Below are 17078 nucleotides of genomic sequence, written 5' to 3'. Positions count from 1 at the left end.
GGAAATTATTGACCAATGATGTGTTCAGTGGCCCGTGTTTCTAATAATTAAGAAATAAAAGCACTAAAAAGCATCTGCTAAATTAATAAATGTAAAAACAGTACTATGATACAGTCAAGGGGGGGGGCGGAGTGGGTTGGACCGGGTCCTGCTCTCTAGTGGGTCTGGGGTTCGAGTGCCGCTTGAGGTGCCTTGTGATGGACTGGCGTCCCGTCCTGGGTGTGTCCCCTCCCCCTCCAGCCTTACGCCCTGAGTTGCCGGGTTGGGCTCCGGTTCCCCGAGACCCCGTATGGGACAAGCGGTTCAGAAGGTGTGTGTGTGTGTGATACAGTCAAAGTACCAAACTAACAATGTTCCAGGTTACTGGAGAAGCATTCTTGATAAATGTCCCTGGAACAGGGATGGAGACCAGACAGCTGAGAACTTCCTGGTTCTGAGGGTCAACATGATGTGGAAGAGCTCAGTAATGAGGATGATCATTGTGCAGAAGAGAACAGCAAGAGCTCTTAAGTAGCAGCTGACGGGTTGATATTATTCATCTGCAGACCTTGGCTCTGAAACCGAAACGGCTTTGGAAAAAAAAAAAACACGGGGGAAGATACTGATATTATTTGTAAATGTGCTTTTTCCAACATTTCCGTGTTTTAAATGTGGTTTAAAAGGTGTAAACGTGAGTCGCGACGAGATGAGGGCAAGGATCATGCGATCAGAACACTGTATAACTTCACCACTGCATAACGTGCTGAAATGAGTCTCAACCGATGCAAATGCACCAATGTGGCTGAAATTATTTTGACACGATGCTCAAAAAAGCGCAGAATTCCGGTGTGTTTGGGCAGCGAGGCTTCGGCATAATTAACAGATACACACAGACCTGAACGCAGACTGTTAAGGTGAGCAGCCTCAAGAACTGGGACACGAGGGTCTCAGAAAACAGAACTGAAAAAGCTCACACTGAACAGGGATAAAAGCCAAGTGGAGTTTACTGAGATCCCAGTAAAAATTATTTTAGCACCTGGATGTAAGACCTGGGAAAAATGACAGAGCACCTTGTCACTTATCCATAAAAGGGAAGACAGGAGAGACGCCTACAAAGGCTGAATTTTATTGGCTGTGCTTTATGCGCTTTGTTGCTTAGCTGATGCTCTTATCAAGACTGATTTTATACATCTGGATATTTTACCGGAGCAGTTTTTTTTTGGTTAAGTACCTTTTTTTAAAGACGCAAGAACATCAGGCCCTCTCCTTTGAAATAAGCTCAATCCTCATAACGCAGAAAGCGCACGGATAAATATTATACTAGGTGCAGCGAGCCGGAGGACAACAAAGTTTAAAATGTAGAGCAGAATCTCCAAGGGCTACCTGGAAGTGAAAAATGGTTAGAAACTGAGACACTTCACGAAGACAACCCAGAAACAGACAACCCAGTTTACCAACATGTGACAAACTGTCAGCAAACTACATAACCTCCCCTGTTTCTTATCTAGAAGGGACACGCAGGGTTATAGATTCAATTTAAACAGCACGGCACGAGAGGACTTTTAAAATAATATCAGCTGCTGATCTTTGTCTCATCATGAGATAAATCAGTGTCTTTGAAAACTGGACCAGAGCTCAGGTACATTTGACCCCTGTGCTCAGACTCTTTTTATAGCTCAAGTGACATGAGTGACACCTAGTGGCCAAAGGAAGGATGACACCTTGTTCCCTTACATATTTACATATTTACATATTAAAATATACATATTTACATCCCTTACACCAATTTACAGTATGTCAGACATTAAGTGATGTGAACAGCAGCGGCCAGTGTCCAGTCATGTGCAGTGTCCAATCATGAAGTTTCTGTTGACATTTCACAGAGCAATGTATGTCGAAAAACAGCAGTCAATTATGAATTATGGGATTGTGACACCATTAATGATCAGATTTAGTAGACTAATAGCTATGTTTTTATCTATTATTCCTTTATGTCTATTTTACTGCAGTACTGTTAGTTTAAAATATACTGAATAAAGATTGCATTAACTGAAAACAAGAAAAGCTTTTCTGCTTTAATACTTAAGAAGAAATTATTTAAATGGAAATTCTAAATATAGAGTTTTGTCAAGGCACTTTTTTAATGTTATTTTCACTGTGAGTTAACAGAGGAAATGACTGCTTAGTTTTGAAAAACAGGCTGTGATATATATTTGTCAACATCTTCAAGTGGACAAAGTAACAACGATTTTTCTCCCAGAATGAGAATAATGGGACTGATTCAGAAATATTCCACAGGCCTGCTTTCCCAGACCCATATAATCATTTTTAATGACTGTTACTACACAGGGCTTTCAAAGATCTGCGATATTTATAAAAAACACTTTTATAGGTGCCTTTATATAATGCTGGTGATATATGATTTTCAGAGGTCAAATCACTGCAAATCACAAAAAATGTTCTCATCCAACTCATTTACCTCCCTCATCGGTTAAGAAAGTGCTGCACTCAGGTGTGTTGTTATTTTTTCTAGTGTGGGGGCGGAGCTGGGCAGTCCAGTGCTTTGTCTGAAACGCCTGTTTAAAGAGCTGCCCAGACACCTGTCCCATTCACCTGCGCTCTCCTTTTACTTCAAGATCACGCCGCACAGCACCGGAGCACCAATAACAGTGAGCAGCAGCGGAATGAGCCCACCTTTATAAACACACACACACACACACACACACACACACACACATTTTCAGAACCGCTTGTCCCATACAGGGTCACGGGGAACCAGAGCCTACCCGGTAACACAGGGCGTAAGGCCAGAGGGGGAGGGGACACACCCAGGACGGGACGCCAGTCCGTCGCAGGGCACCGCAAGCAGGACTTGAACCCCAGACCCACCGGAGAGCAGGACTGTGGTCCAACCCACTGCGCCACCGCGCCACCCCTTTATAAACAAAACCACTTTTTTTTTTTTAGGAATTGACCCTCTGAAGCGCTGCTCTTACTCATAATTAGACCAAACAAGGGACACTCTTCCGGGGGAGGTGAGCGGCTCTCCTCCTCACGCATTACGGAGAAGTGGGGATGAGGGCTTGTCTCCTTCCTGGTCACAGAAAGGATGATATGAAGCTCCTCTCGGATCCCCATCGATCAACACCTGCCGAAATCCGGACCAGTGATGAGCGCGCAGTCAGGTGCCTTTTAAAAACTTGGGCTCTGTGCTGTTATGTGGACCTGACAAAAAAAAAAACTGTTAATTTTCCACCAAACCGAGGTTGATGCAGTGACCCTGGTGAATCTCTGTCCAGCATCCTTGAGGGGGGGACGACGCATAAGTCCGAAAGGTCCATTTCGTTCATACAACGCGGTGACATTGCTTCATACAAGTTATTCCTTCACACAGCCAGTAAAATCTGGCCTCCTGATCTTCCCAGAGACACACAGGTGGAGCATTGTGAGAAAGCAACTGTGTGTGTGTGTGTGTGTGTGTGTGTGTGTGTGTGTGTGTGTGTTGGGATAAAAAAAAAGGGCTGTGTGGGACAAGGGGCCTTGGGGGTGTCCCTCACTGTTCAGGAAACACTGAAAGACTGGGATGCAGCAGGGCTGAGAGGGAACAACTGAGTGGAAATGAAGAGGCGAATGAATTAATTGAATCCCGAACCTCATGAGGACGCAGGTTTGCGGCACTTGGTAACGAGCCGCAGAATGAAGCGGAAATTAACTTTTATTGCAAGAGCCCGTGAGTTATTACACTCTGCGTTTAATGAAACGTTAAAAAAAAAACATGGCATTAAAAATGCACCCAAGACTGGCTCGAGCTGTTTTACTGTTAGTTTTTAGAACAACTGGCTTGCAGTTTTTTTTTTTTTTTTAAATAATTAGGTTAGTCAATAAACTATGGATAAACTTTGAACAGCTAATAATAACAATTCGGATGTAATTAATAGCCAAGTGTCGCAGCGCCTCGGGGCTCAGACTCAAACTGTTTGTTTCCAGGCTCGAGCCGTTTATTCCCACCGAGAGTCAACCCTTCATTCTCCCACGCTCGTGTACTCGAGTTTTAGTGCCCGTTCCGTGGGGGGAAAAAAATAAAAATAAGTTCCACTTTCGGGGAGTGAACAGGGCAGCAAACGCGCATCCCGCCACAGACAGATCCGTTAAAGGGAATAAGACTTCATTCATTCATTCATTCATTCACTATGTTGCGTGGCAGCCTACGTTTTGATCTCGATAAGAAGGACGTCTTGCCCCAGGCCCTTGCCACTTGCCCCTGTCCACCACGCTGTCCATGATTCTGTCCACCTACCGCCCCCACCCCTTTCTGTCTGCTATCTCCGTTCCTTCCTCCCCCCCCCGATCCCCGATCCCCGACCCCGTCCCCGTTCCCCTGTCCCCTCGTGCCACAGCTCCTGTCCCCTACTATCTCTTGTCTCTGTGTCTCCCCGTCCTCCCGTCCCTCTGACCCTTTCACCTCCCCCCCTTGTCCTTCTGTCTCCCATCGCCCTGCTCCCCCCCCCCCGCGTCCCTACCTCCCCATCGCCCACAACCCATCATCATGTCCCTCCGCCCGCTCGTCCTCCCCGTCGCGTGCCCCGTTCACGCCCCCCGCCCCCCATCCCGCCCCCCCGTCCCGCCTGTCCCGCCTCTCCATCTCCGTCTCCGTGTGTTTTATGTCTGCGTCACACCGAGTGGCTCGGAGCAGCGCCGGGAGGCGGGGATCATGGCGTCTCCGGCGGCTTGACTCTCGGCGTCTGCGGGCGATCGGGCTCGTCGCCGTGCGGGGGAGCGAGACACAGCCGCGAGCGGAGGGGAACCGAGGGGAACGGAGGGGAACGGAGGGGAACCGAGGGGACATGCGGAGGGGACGCGCATGGAGACAGACAGACGGAGCCACAGAGCGACAGACACGTCCACAGTGACGGATTGATTGACACACACACACACACACACACACACACACACGCGCGCGCAGAGTCGCACAGCCCCCGACACACAGAGAAACACACAATTACATGCAAAACCTGCAAACGGTAGTTTCCTCCATCTGAAGAGCGCAGAGGAGTTCGCCTTCCAGGTACCCGCTTTCAAAACATATTTACACCTTCTCTTCTGTTACATATATATCTACATTCAGACACTATATACATTATACATTTAGTTACCGGTATCACCTAATTTTGTTCACGAGTTACGCGCACGGGCCGTTTATTTCAATGGATCATTAGAACTCTGATGCCATTTATTCATGTTAATATCAGTTTTTCCTTTTTTTCACCTGCAATTTATTTTGCATCTCTGTCCAGTGTAGTTTCTCATCAATATTAATGTTGCAAATAAACTGTTGGGAGTGGAACATGTGAATATGCAGCGTTTGAGGGGCTGCTGTCAGGGGATTGCTGCACCTTCAGTCTTTCTCTGTCAGTCTCTGTATCCATCTGTAGTCTCTTCGGGGGGCTGCGCACCGTTTGCCCCCCATCCCACCTAATCATCACCCTCATCAATCCACCCCCCGTGTCTGCGGTCGCAAAGTAGCCCATCAGCCTCTTGGCGTGGGATCTTTTTCCCTCTCAAGTAGTTCTTGGTGTCCATGTGAACCCTTGATGGAGGTACAATCTGCCTCTGTACCTGGATTTGACTGCTGTCTCTTGCTCTCCCTCCTCTCGCATTGCTCTCTCTCTCTCTCTCTCTCTCTCATACACACACACACACCCAGAGACACTCATACAATTTCTTTTTCAGGATGAGGGGATTAAGCGAGGGAGATGACGTGTTGGCTCGCTGGAGCGATGGACTGCTCTACCTGGGAAATGTGAAAAGAGTGAGGCTGTTGATAGGTGTTTGCATGTGCGTTTGTGGAAATATTTGCCTGTGTGTGTTACATGTGACCGGATCCGTCCTCATCTCCCGGAGTCACTTTCGTCACCCTGTCTTCCCCAGGTGGATGAGCTGAAACATTGCTGCTTGGTTCGATTTGAAGACAACTCGGAGTTCTGGGTCCTCAGAAAGGATATCCACTCTTGTAAGGCACCGATCCACCCTACATATCTAACTTGTGCAGCACTTTTCACACAGATGCTTAGTATAAACAGCGTATTTATGGTGCAGTAGTTCTAAAGTACTTTCTGAGAGAGAACACAGATTTGTGTGAGAATTTCATTAATCTGTCACTCATCTCAACACTATCTCAGCATTAAATACTTCTTATTGTTGAGTAATTCTTAATTGTCCTAAAAATAAACACTAAAAAAAAATTAAAATTATGCTTAGCTTTTTATGCAGGCTTCAAGCAATCAATAAAATTTAATTCGTATCTCTCCCAGTGCAAAAATGTTAAGAATAAATAACCATATCTTATGTGGTGACAATTCCAGAGTAAAAATCCAGTGTAGAAGAGCACTTAGTTAGCGGCAGGCAGCTACTGGAATTACCGTTTAATAAAAATTATGTAATGCTATGTACTCAAAGGTCAAAGGTAGCGGAGTCTGAAAAGATGCTTAGAAGGTGAACCAATGAAATGAAAGTGAAGACTGCAGTGATCCTGCTCTCCCTCCCCCACCGTCTCTCTCTGTCTCTCATTCTCTCCCTCACTCTTTCGCTCTCTCTCTCTCTCGCTCTCTCTCTCTTTGTTGCTCAGTTTCTGCTGGAATTGAGGGAGTTTGCTGTGTCTGTGATGCTCCACCTCTCAAAGAGCCGCTCGTAAACTGTCACAAGTGTCGCCATGGTAACAAAATACCTCACATCCTATAACATGTTATGCATAACCTAATTTAGTTGGTAGTGCAGATAGCATTTAAATGGCTGCGAGGTGTATTCATGCAGCCTGGAAGCATAGAGGTGTGACTGACGGGTGCTGTGTGACTTTGCAGGCCCAACAATTTACAGCAACAGTATTCTTACCTCGCTATCATTTTTTACTGCTTCTAATTACTAATAATGTGCATGTTGCCAATTCAATTTAAACAATCCTTCATGCACTTTCAAGATACTATAATTTAATATTTAATGTATTCCGTGTATTAAATATGTTCTGTGATTTAATATTTTCTGTGTGGTGCTGACAGATTTACAAACTCAGTAAAAATTTGCTCAGGTTGCTTATCGCCCTGTCCTGCTCTCCAGGTTATCACCCTCAGTGCCACACTCCATCCATTGAACTTGAAGCCTACTGCAACACCTGGATATGCAGACAGTGTGTTTTTGCAGTCACGACCAAGGTAAACAATAGGAAAGTTTTTATTTTTTGATCTTTGAATAAAAAAAAAAATATATTGTGTAGTAAAATTGCTGTTTATTCCAGATTGTATTACAATGTAACGAAACAGTTTGAGGAACAATTGAACAAAGTGCAATGCAGACACTTAATGAAATACAAGTACACCAAACATAGCAAGTTAATTTAAAGATGTAAAATTGGCACAAAAGTATTGAAATGTTAGTGAACTGTATTGTTTCCCTTGTCCAGTTTTTAAAATCACCCGTTCCGGATGTGTCATTTTGGAACTGCATTGATTTTCCCAAGAAGCCTGTCGTGCTGTCGCTTGTATTGACTCGTGGATTACCCGTGTTCCCAACTTCAACACAAATCACGGCAGTTAGAAGAATAAATTCTGAGTCTTACGATCACAATAGTTTTTTTTTTTTTTTTTTCTGACAGAGGGGAGGAGCCATAAAGAGAGGTCGTTTTGCCCGCCTCATGCAAATCATGAAGCTGAGATTGACCTATCAGCTGTCAGATTTGGACTGGGATCCTCAGCATCTAACCAATCAGCAGCAGTGCTACTGCTACTGCGCAGGTCCTGGAGAGTGAGTGCAACTGAAATAACTGCATTTAATCCCCAAAGTAACACCTATACATTGGAATTTTATTCCTGCATTACAATATACCTAATCTGCATATTAAATGAAGAAATAAACTTCAGAAAATAGATTTAAAAAATATCTGTTAAGGTGTTCTGTCATATTTTACAGTCCTTATTCAGCAGAGATATGGGCCTATAATTCGTATTATTCTATAATTATAGAAAAACTGTATTATACAAAGTTGCTATTAAAGTGCACTGTGATCCTCTGAAGATCTGAAGTATTTTTGAATATCTACAGCCAAATTGTATTTCTTACAAGGGCTATTAAATACTTTAGCCTCGGGATGGTGTTCACTGTTCAGCATCCAAAATTGTTCATTCCCCGTGGAAAGGATGTCTGTAAAGGTGTGTGTCTGAGTTCTGTTTGCTGTTGCAGGTGGAACCTGAAGATGCTGCAGTGCGGTGGTTGTGGTCAGTGGTTTCACGAGGCCTGTATGCAGTGTTTGGCCAAACCGCTATTGTACGGGGACAGGTGAGCGGCACAAAGTTAATAATTTAGCAGCTGAGCGTCAGGATTTGAACAATGTAATAATTTAAATCCATGACATAATTTAGCCCAATTTAAGTGTAATGCTTTCTGCTTGAAATATTCACCGTACTGCTGCTGGAAAATTCTAAAAAATGTTGTTTTTCTGAAAAAAAAAAGGCTTTTCTTTATTATTTTCTGATTGTTGTAGGTTCTACCAGTTTGAGTGTTCAGTATGTACAAAAGGACCGGAAACCATTCAAAGACTGCCTATGAGTTGGTAAGACTATTTATTTTATTCTATTTACGATCTTTATTCATCAAAACATGACAATTAAACACAATAAAAGTATACTCTGTATATGTCCTGTTAATAGATTATAAAAATATGTGACAATGTGATGACATTGTTTATATTATGATTAATTTATGTACAGTAGTACCTATTTAGACTTTCTCTATGTAAATGTAATATAGTCCTTTAATTATCAGCATCATTGCAATTACAGTACTTTTGCTGCCTGTTTACCAGGATAATGCTGTTATTACATCAATGTTGACTTTTCAGGGTAGATTTGGCTCACTTGGTGCTGTATCACCTCTCCCTCTGCTGCAAGAGGAAATATTTTGATTTCGACGATGAAATCCTGTCCTTCACCAATGAAAACTGGGACTCTCTACTATTAGGCAAGGTCTGACTCTTTTATTTTTAATTGATCAGCCAGAATCTTGTCACATTAACAAAATTATTATTGCTGCCTGTCAATAGGCATATATAAGTGTAAATATTTATTTTATCTGTTACATTTTACCTAAAATGTGCAGACCTTTTCACAGCACACACAATGTGCCTTTTGTGTGCCATTTCCCAATTTACTTTCTTTTCAATCTGTTGTCCCTGAAATCATAATTTGCTGTCATTCAGTGTGCTGTGCATCGTGTATTTTTAAAATACTTACGATGACCCCCCGACACTGTCATAATAGGCAGTCAGGAGTGGTGCTGTACTCATTTACTGTGTTTTCCTGTCCTCTCTCTATCACGAAGCTATCAGACACACCCAGGCAAGACCGCTGCCAAAATCTTCTTAACGCATTGAACTCCCACAAAGACAGGTGAGGACCAGGTCACGATGCACAAGCTATGGAAATATACACACACCCCCACATCATCTGAAACCGCTTGTCCCGTACGGGGTCGCGGGGAGCCGGAGCCTAACCCGGCAACACAGGGCAAAAGGCCGGAGGGGGAGGGGACACACCCAGGATGGATGCCAGTCAGTCGCAAGGCACCCCAAGTGGGACTCGAACCCCAGACCCAGACGGAGAGCAGGACCCGGTCCGACCACCGCGCCCCCGCTATGGAAATATATGACAGCAATATATCATTCGCAACACTGCATGTGTCTATTCCAAAAAGCTATAAAACATACCAAACACTGCGTTACTGTGCATTGTGTTGAAAGAATGATGGCATTAGGTGTCCAAAACATTTTTCTTTGTTCTGCATCGGAACAAAAGAGCGGTAAATTATATTGTGGTGGTGTTCGGATGCTGCTTTATTAAATGTGACAAACGGGAATCATCAGAGTTTTCAGTTGTTGGGTTCAGGCCCTGTTTCATGTGCATCTGTCCTCTGTGCTGTGAAGGTTTGTCTCTGGGAAAGAGATCAAGAAGAAGAAGTGCCTATTTGGTCTCCAGGTCCGTGCCCCTCCTCCACTGACCTCTGACCTGTCACCCATCCTCACCAACCCGCCGATCAGTATCTCGCAGAGCAGAAGGTGAGTGGAACGCGTCGTTCGTGAGATGTTCTCAGCCAGAGGAATGAAAGACATCGTCATCCTTGACAAGATACCGAACCCAGAGCTGCAAGTGGAAATCTGAATCTCAACTTCCATATTTAGCTGGAATGTGAAGAGAGGTGTTGTCTTTTTCCCCCAGATAAGAAATTATCGTAATTATCGTGAAATCTATGGTTTTAAGGTTGTAAAGTCCACTCTGAAAGGTTTTCTGCGGTGGACTGAGCTTGTAAGTTTCTATGTGAGCTGAAGAGCTCATGAATTAGTCATAGTAAACTCAATCTTGGGATATGTACCAGCATCTTTTAGCCTCAAGTAATTTATTTTTAAAGGGATTATGGGAGGTGAGGTCATTTTGAAGAGTTCTGTTTGTCTCAGCCCTCTCTCAGTGCTGTGTCACAAAGGAACGGTGGATTCGGAGCCACGGAAAACCAAGCGACGCATCAAGGAGCCAGAGGTCAGTCGAGTGCCTTCCCGTCCCAGTAACCCTCAGCATGGGACTCACCATGGGTCTCAGCCCTGGGCTGAAAAGTTAGGATAGCCAAACGCGGTACTTAGATAAAAGTACCGATTTTTCAAGGAAAAATACTCACCCAAAAATTTACTTGACTCCTGAAGTTACTTCGGTTCAAGGGAAATGTTATGAACCACTAGCAATGCTAACATCCAAAATAAGCAGTTTTAACTCATCTTTTCAACAGATTAAATCTCCTGTGAAATAAAATGAGATATTGTCAATTAGACCAATCAAACAAACACAAAACATGGTATTATTATTATTGACAGGGACTGAGCAGACCCCTTTGTCCAAGGTGGGGTCGGATTTTAGGGTTATAACACTAATCTACCTACAGCGATTTATCCATTTATAGTAATAAAAGATCTGTTTTTGATCATACGATAAATAATCCATTTATACAGTGCAGCAACTTTAATGGAGCAATTCAGGATAAACACCTCGATCAAGGATACCGCAAATGTGAAAAAATGAAAAAACTTCCGAAGGAACAAAAAGAGCACGAGAGAAGTGTAACAGAGTAAAGGTAAAAAGTACGAATGTCAAAAAACTACCCTGAAAAGCACAAGTTCTCCTACAATGTAGAGGTACAGGTAAATGTAACACGTTACTATCCATCTTCGGAGCTCAGGCACGCCCAAATAAAGAGCTCGACACAGATCTAAACGAAGATCTCGGCACAGATTGAAACACAGATCTCAACCTGAGCGCAACACAAGACCGATCCATCATGGAAGAGATAATCGGGGGTCACCAGCCCACGCCTCCGTTCGAAAGCTGTGTTTTGAAAGCCTTCAAAATGGCCTTGATTTGAAAACGCTATTGTTTCATTATTTACCTGATTTGAGGACGCCCTTACGCAGAGAGACTTACATAACCGCAGCTGCTTGCCACTACGGTGCACTAGTTCTCTGGCTCATCCTGTACAAAAAGCTGCTCCGGTGCTCTGCCTTCCCAAAAAAAGAAAAAAAAAAAAAAAAAAAAAAACTCTGCCGTTTTCTCTGAATGCGATGCGACAGCATGGAAATACCTCTACGCACGAGGTGCCGTTTTATTGCGCCGAGATCCGAGATGAACGGCTCTGAAAAGACATTTCGGGAAATTATACGTATAAACCCTCCTGACCGCGAAATAATACGCAGAGATGGGGGACAGATGAGATGTCTTCCCGTCATGCCTTGGGTGGGTCTTTATGACAGCATTGCGGGAGGACGGTATGCTAATGTGTGGGCCCGGGCCCGGGTCCAAGCACACTTTGCAGTCTATTATAGTTTGGCCAGGTGGTGCTGGCGTTTTGACAGCGCAGCATTATTAGAGAGAGATGATTTAAAGGGCCGGTCCACTGCATAATGGCACCTGGAATTGTTCCGCCTCCCCCGAACAAGCGGACAGCGGCGTTACAGATGGTGTCAAGCACAGTTCCAATAAATGCAGCCCAGGGTTAATTACGAGTGATGGACCGTTACGGTTTCGCCCTTACGGTTTGGTCGCGAACGTCCTGCGTGAGATCTCCGGATGCGCCATCCATTCGTCGCCGGGATGCAGAGCGACCGCAGCTCAGGAGAAAGAGGGAATGGTCTCAACGCAGTGCTGTCATAACTACATAACACTCAATTAAAGCAAACAAACTCGGGTTGTACCGTACAATTTGTCGTTTGCGGAAACGGCGTGGAGAGCGGCCGCGGAGGGATGAGCGTCAAGGGCGGGAGCCGGGCACGTTTTTTCTGCGCTCAAGGCCGCGGTACAGATGGTTGTTTTCCATTTGTACGCATCACTAAGACGAGTCCTTGGCCTCATCACTGAAAGAATGTGATGAAATGAGGGATGTAGCCTCCCTATTCGAGCTGCTGCCAGAATAGTGAGAAGAAATTCTTATCTTCACCTCTAAAAGTAAATCCATCTTCAACAATTTGCTCTTCGCTCACATGAGCGATCAGCGACGAAAGTGGGCCTCCGCTGGCGATCCTCATTAGCATATTGTTCACAAAGTACATATATTATTTGTGTGACAATATTTCATCTTCATTTACATTTCTGGCAGGAGTGGAGTGCGAAAAAAGAGCCCGCTGTCATTTGGGTCATGGGAGAAGCCGCCAAGTTGAGATAGCGGTCCTAATTACAAGTGACACTGAAAAAAACGAACAAGTTATTAGCATATCTTTTAGAGGATTACAAATCCATCCAATAAATGACTGCGTTAAATCCGAAAAGACCTGAATGACACGTCGCAATGGCGATGGCTCTGGAAAAAGCGGTACTTGCATTTCCAGGTTCGTGCTCATTTTATTCCATTAACAAACTCCTCCCATTTTCCTTACAGCCCCGCCCCAAAGTTGATCAGACCAATCAGATCGAGCTGACGTCATGGTGTCCGATGAACGGAGCTAACCATTACAGCTCAAGGAAAGCAGAGGATGGGTTAGAACAAAGTGGGTTAGTATGAAGTTTTTATTAGTAGAGAAACAGAAAACGATATTTATGTATGCATGAGAGAGGCACGGTGACACAGCAGGTAGATCTGGTGCCTCCTGGGCTCTGATTTTGCATGTTCACCCCGGGGTTGTGTGGGTTGCCTCTAGCTGCTCCCACAGTCCAAAGACTTGTGTTTCAGGTGAACTGGTGACTTCGGATTGCCCTTAGTGTGTGTACGTATGTGTGTGTGTGTGTGTGTGTGTGTGTGTGTGTGTATGCTACACTGCTGTATAAATAGGTGAATGATTCAATGTAGCCCAATATACTTGGCATTGTAAGTTGACTTAACAAAGGCATTGGCTAAATATTAGTTCATAGTAATTATGTTATTTTGGAGAGAAGTGTCTGCTAAATTAATAAATGTAATTTTAAAAATAATCTATGTCGACTGCAAAAATTCTCTTCTAATTCTCGCCTCCACCTTTTGCGTTGGGTGATGAATGGATTGCGCTGATTTATATCTTCCGCTGCCTCAGCTGTACAGGACATCGTTATTGTATGAGGACAATGCCAGCAGTTAAGGGCAGTTAAGCCCATTTAATCCTTGTCTCCGTGTGTCAGATCTCCCCCCAAGAGGATGTTTGCGCTCTATCACCCGTCCTGCAACGGCGCCCTGGCCCTCTCCAGGACTGTGAGCCACAACAGGTGCGTTTTCCGCCTCCAGGAGGCGTTTCTCTAATTCGCCCAAAAGGTCGCTGTCGTTTTAGCCGGGGCTGGGAAAATATCGGAGAGGGTACGCTGGAGGTTTTACAGTATTGCAAGCTGACAAAGTCTTTCTTGACGTATTGCGCGGAAAATTAACATGCAAATTTTCATGAATAATGCAAAATGCGCTGTGAACTTATTCCATTTTGGCAGAGGGGTAACTGTTCTGCGCATTATTTCCCCGTCACGTTGCATGTGCTTCCGAAAACGCTCCAGTTTAGCAGATTAAACAAATTCAGTGCAATATGCTTACATTCTCACATTCAGTCATTTTTTTAGGCTATATTTATTAAGTCCAATTGTTCCATAGTGGCCCCGTGCCCTGGGTGACATGTCGGTCCTCACTATGAGCTCTTGTGTCACGTGACTCCACGTACATTGCTATAAAGTGTGTCCCCCAAGTGTGGATCACTCATTCTTCTCCACCTTCATCCATTCAGCTCAGATGAACCTTGCAGTCTCCCGGCATCCTGCCAGCCCTTCCCTCGAACGCCCGGCCACCAAGTGGCTCCGAAGACGGACCCGTGCTCCCCGTTCTTCCTGCGCGACGTGGTTTCCTGTCCCGACGGAGTCAGGGAAGAGGGGTCTACCCTGGACAGGGGCCTGGGGGGCGGGGAAGCCGTGAGGATTTTGGCCAAACGCGTCACACCGGAAGGGAAACTGCAGTATCTGGTGGAGTGGGGGAACGTGAGAGCGTACTGAGACGGAGAGAGAGGGGGAGAGAGAGCAGAGCAGATGACCAGTCAGTTTGTTCTAACAGACTGTGAGAAGCTGACTCAAAGATGTGGTGGGAGGAAAATAAGGGAAGATGGATCAAAATAGGGTCACATGAAGGGTCACAGTGATGGACAGTCTTGGCTCCGGCCATGAGGACACAAGAGGAAGTACCAAACTCCACGAGGATCTCGAGGCTCTTGGCCAAATACAGGCTCCACCCATCTAGATTTGTCCTTATTTGCTCGACTTCCTCTCGTCTTCCTTCAGAATGTCATATCCATCACGCTCCTCGCTGGTCTTATCTTATATAATTCTCCCTTCAGTCACTGCAGTACGATCAAAATATTTTCATGATTCTTACTCACCTTCTTTTGTTATGGTTCTTTAGGTTTTTAGCACTTAGTCATTTGATTACTGTGTTTCTATTAAATAAATGAAATGATTATGTTATTGTTGGACAACATTTTTACTAAAGAAAGTTTTATTTCAAGTCAAGACGCTTTGCGCTGTCTTTTGTCTTGCGCGCACTCTTTCATGGTATGTAATTAAAAAAAAAAAACAAACAAAAAAAAACCTCTATTTACATCCAGCCCACAGAGACTGGAAGGTGTCAGAGCTCAGAACAGCACATGAAGCCTGGGAACGTCAAAGCATCTCTGTGTGCTGAATATGTCTGCCGAATGCAGTTGTCTGGGTAACGAGGCAGAGCACAATGAAATATAAAAATCTAAACTGAATGAAGATGAAAGAGGCTAAAAATAAAAAAGCTGAAACGTGTGGCGTCGGCTGGCGTGGCAGGCTGGACGGAGAGGTGCGGGGATGAACAGGCGCCGCGAGGAGCTCCTCCGTCCTTGTTCTCTGGGCATGGAGACCTTGAGAAAGGGCTGCAGTGCACCAGACATCCCCACCCGGCTGTCAGGACGTCTCATCTCAGATCAAACGCGCAGATGGGCAGCTTCGCTCGCTTTAGCTCACGCTGGGTGGCGGCGGGGGGATCAAACCACCTGACAACATGCGGCTTTCGGAGCAGCGAACGAGGCCTTTTCTCCTGCCGCGACCCTATCTCCTATCTCCTATCACACTCAGGACTGACAGCCGTGACACGTTTACAGATGTACGAATTATAGTGCAGGCCATTGACTTCTTTTCTTCAGCCCTTTTCGGGTGATAAATAGATGGGATTTACAATTTACTGCATTATAAAGGATGGGTGGTTCATGTGTACCTATTAATTACCTATGAATTTGGATCTATTAATTTAAATGACCCACAGTAACATAACCTAACAGTGTAAGTTACAATAAAACACCCCAGCATTGAGAAAGCTATAAAAGGGGCGTTTAGTGTAATTTCCGGCAGGCTGACATCACTGAAGGCACCAGACGAGTAGATGGAATATAAAATCCCCAAAATAAATTAATGCGACTTCCAGCCGTTCTGAGTACAATACTGAAATATCTTAGCATCTCTCTGCACTTTACCATGATGAAAAACCATACTTTCATCTTACAGGCTTAAATGTGACACCTAGAGAAAATGCGCTGCAGTGTCACACGCAGCAGTGGTTTCGCAGCAGTGATAATCACTGCGAGAGGAGCTCAGCGATGGAAAGTTCCAGTAAATATTGCGAGATGAAATACATAATATTGTGTTTGGGCTTCTAAAAATTACTGTTATACTCATACAAGAGGTTACCTCATTAAACCTGTAAAGAGATTAATTAAGATGCCAGGGATCTCATCTCAACAAACATGCCCATCTGCATTTCCTTTGGTTCCATCTGCATTTTCGAACACAAATCACTGGGAAATTACGAGCAACGGCCACAAGGGGGCAGCATTTAGAGGGGAGCATCGTCGGAACACTGCCTTTCTTTTCCCAGTGAAAGCGTTGCAGAACTGCTGTGGAAGACAGAATTTAAAATGCAAACACTGGTGAAGGTGGAAATCAGTGACAGCTTTGGGACTAGGTCTGACTGGTGGAAAAACAAGGGTTTGTGTCAACACACCAGGGGAGCTGAGGACAGCGCTGAAGAATAGACAACGTTCCAGAATGGCCAACTCACCGACTCTTTTAAGATGAGATGGACAACCTGAGATAATTGGTTTCTTGGATTAATTAAATAATTATTTTTATTTATATTCGCAAAATTATATGCCGTATCAGATGGATAAAAAATGAGCACATTCCGTACTGAATTTCATCCCTGCGCCTTGGCTGTTTTTACTGCGTTCGACCGCCAGATGTCAGTAAAGTCTTAAAATTGTCTCTCCTCCGTGCCAGGAAACTGAAGGCGCTGCGGGTCGCCATTTTGGCTCAATGCCGTATCATTACACAGTTTCCTAACCCGCTGTCAAGCCCATCATCGCATCAGTTTCCGTATCGTAGCCGAAGCAGTTCAGCACTGGTGTAGTAACAGCGCCTTAGCCTCCGCATTTCGCCAACCTCACGGTGCACTCGTTGAAACACCATAAATCTTTGTTGCTGCTTCGACCGTAATTTTACTACTAAATATTTTATGATACATACATACAAACGTATGACAGGATATTAGCTTTGTCACTCCGCATT

The 17078-nt window shown here is 44.6% G+C and overlaps 1 protein-coding gene across 1 annotated transcript; it reads left to right on the top strand.

Moving 5' to 3' along the window:
* The first annotated feature begins 4636 nt into the window (after positions 1 to 4636).
* Positions 4637 to 14978, top strand: LOC108930354 (PHD finger protein 1-like). Its single transcript, XM_018745566.2, has 15 exons — positions 4637 to 5044; positions 5710 to 5788; positions 5908 to 5989; positions 6605 to 6691; positions 7090 to 7184; positions 7625 to 7773; positions 8209 to 8304; positions 8510 to 8578; positions 8867 to 8990; positions 9346 to 9413; positions 9947 to 10078; positions 10475 to 10553; positions 12934 to 13046; positions 13647 to 13730; positions 14231 to 14978. The coding sequence occupies exons 2-15, from the start codon at positions 5711 to 5713 to the stop codon at positions 14490 to 14492; spliced, it is 1518 nt and encodes a 505-aa protein (XP_018601082.1). The 5' UTR covers positions 4637 to 5044; position 5710; the 3' UTR covers positions 14493 to 14978.
* The last annotated feature ends 2100 nt before the right edge of the window (positions 14979 to 17078 follow it).

Source organism: Scleropages formosus, chromosome 23 (assembly GCF_900964775.1).
Source record: "Scleropages formosus chromosome 23, fSclFor1.1, whole genome shotgun sequence".
NCBI classification, from domain to species: Eukaryota; Metazoa; Chordata; class Actinopteri; order Osteoglossiformes; family Osteoglossidae; genus Scleropages; species Scleropages formosus.
Note: the sequence above shows the minus strand (reverse complement) of the source record. Positions and strands in the feature narration are given on the sequence as shown.

Excerpts from the sequence above, each read along its gene's own strand:
- LOC108930354 (XM_018745566.2), top strand. The coding sequence starts at position 5,711 with ATGAGGGGATTAAGCGAGGGAGATGACGTGTTGGCTCGCTGGAGCGAT. Across the intron at positions 5,990-6,604 it reads CAGAAAGGATATCCACTCTT|TTTCTGCTGGAATTGAGGGA; the intron begins GTAAGGCACCGA and ends TTTGTTGCTCAG. Across the intron at positions 6,692-7,089 it reads CTGTCACAAGTGTCGCCATG|GTTATCACCCTCAGTGCCAC; the intron begins GTAACAAAATAC and ends CCTGCTCTCCAG.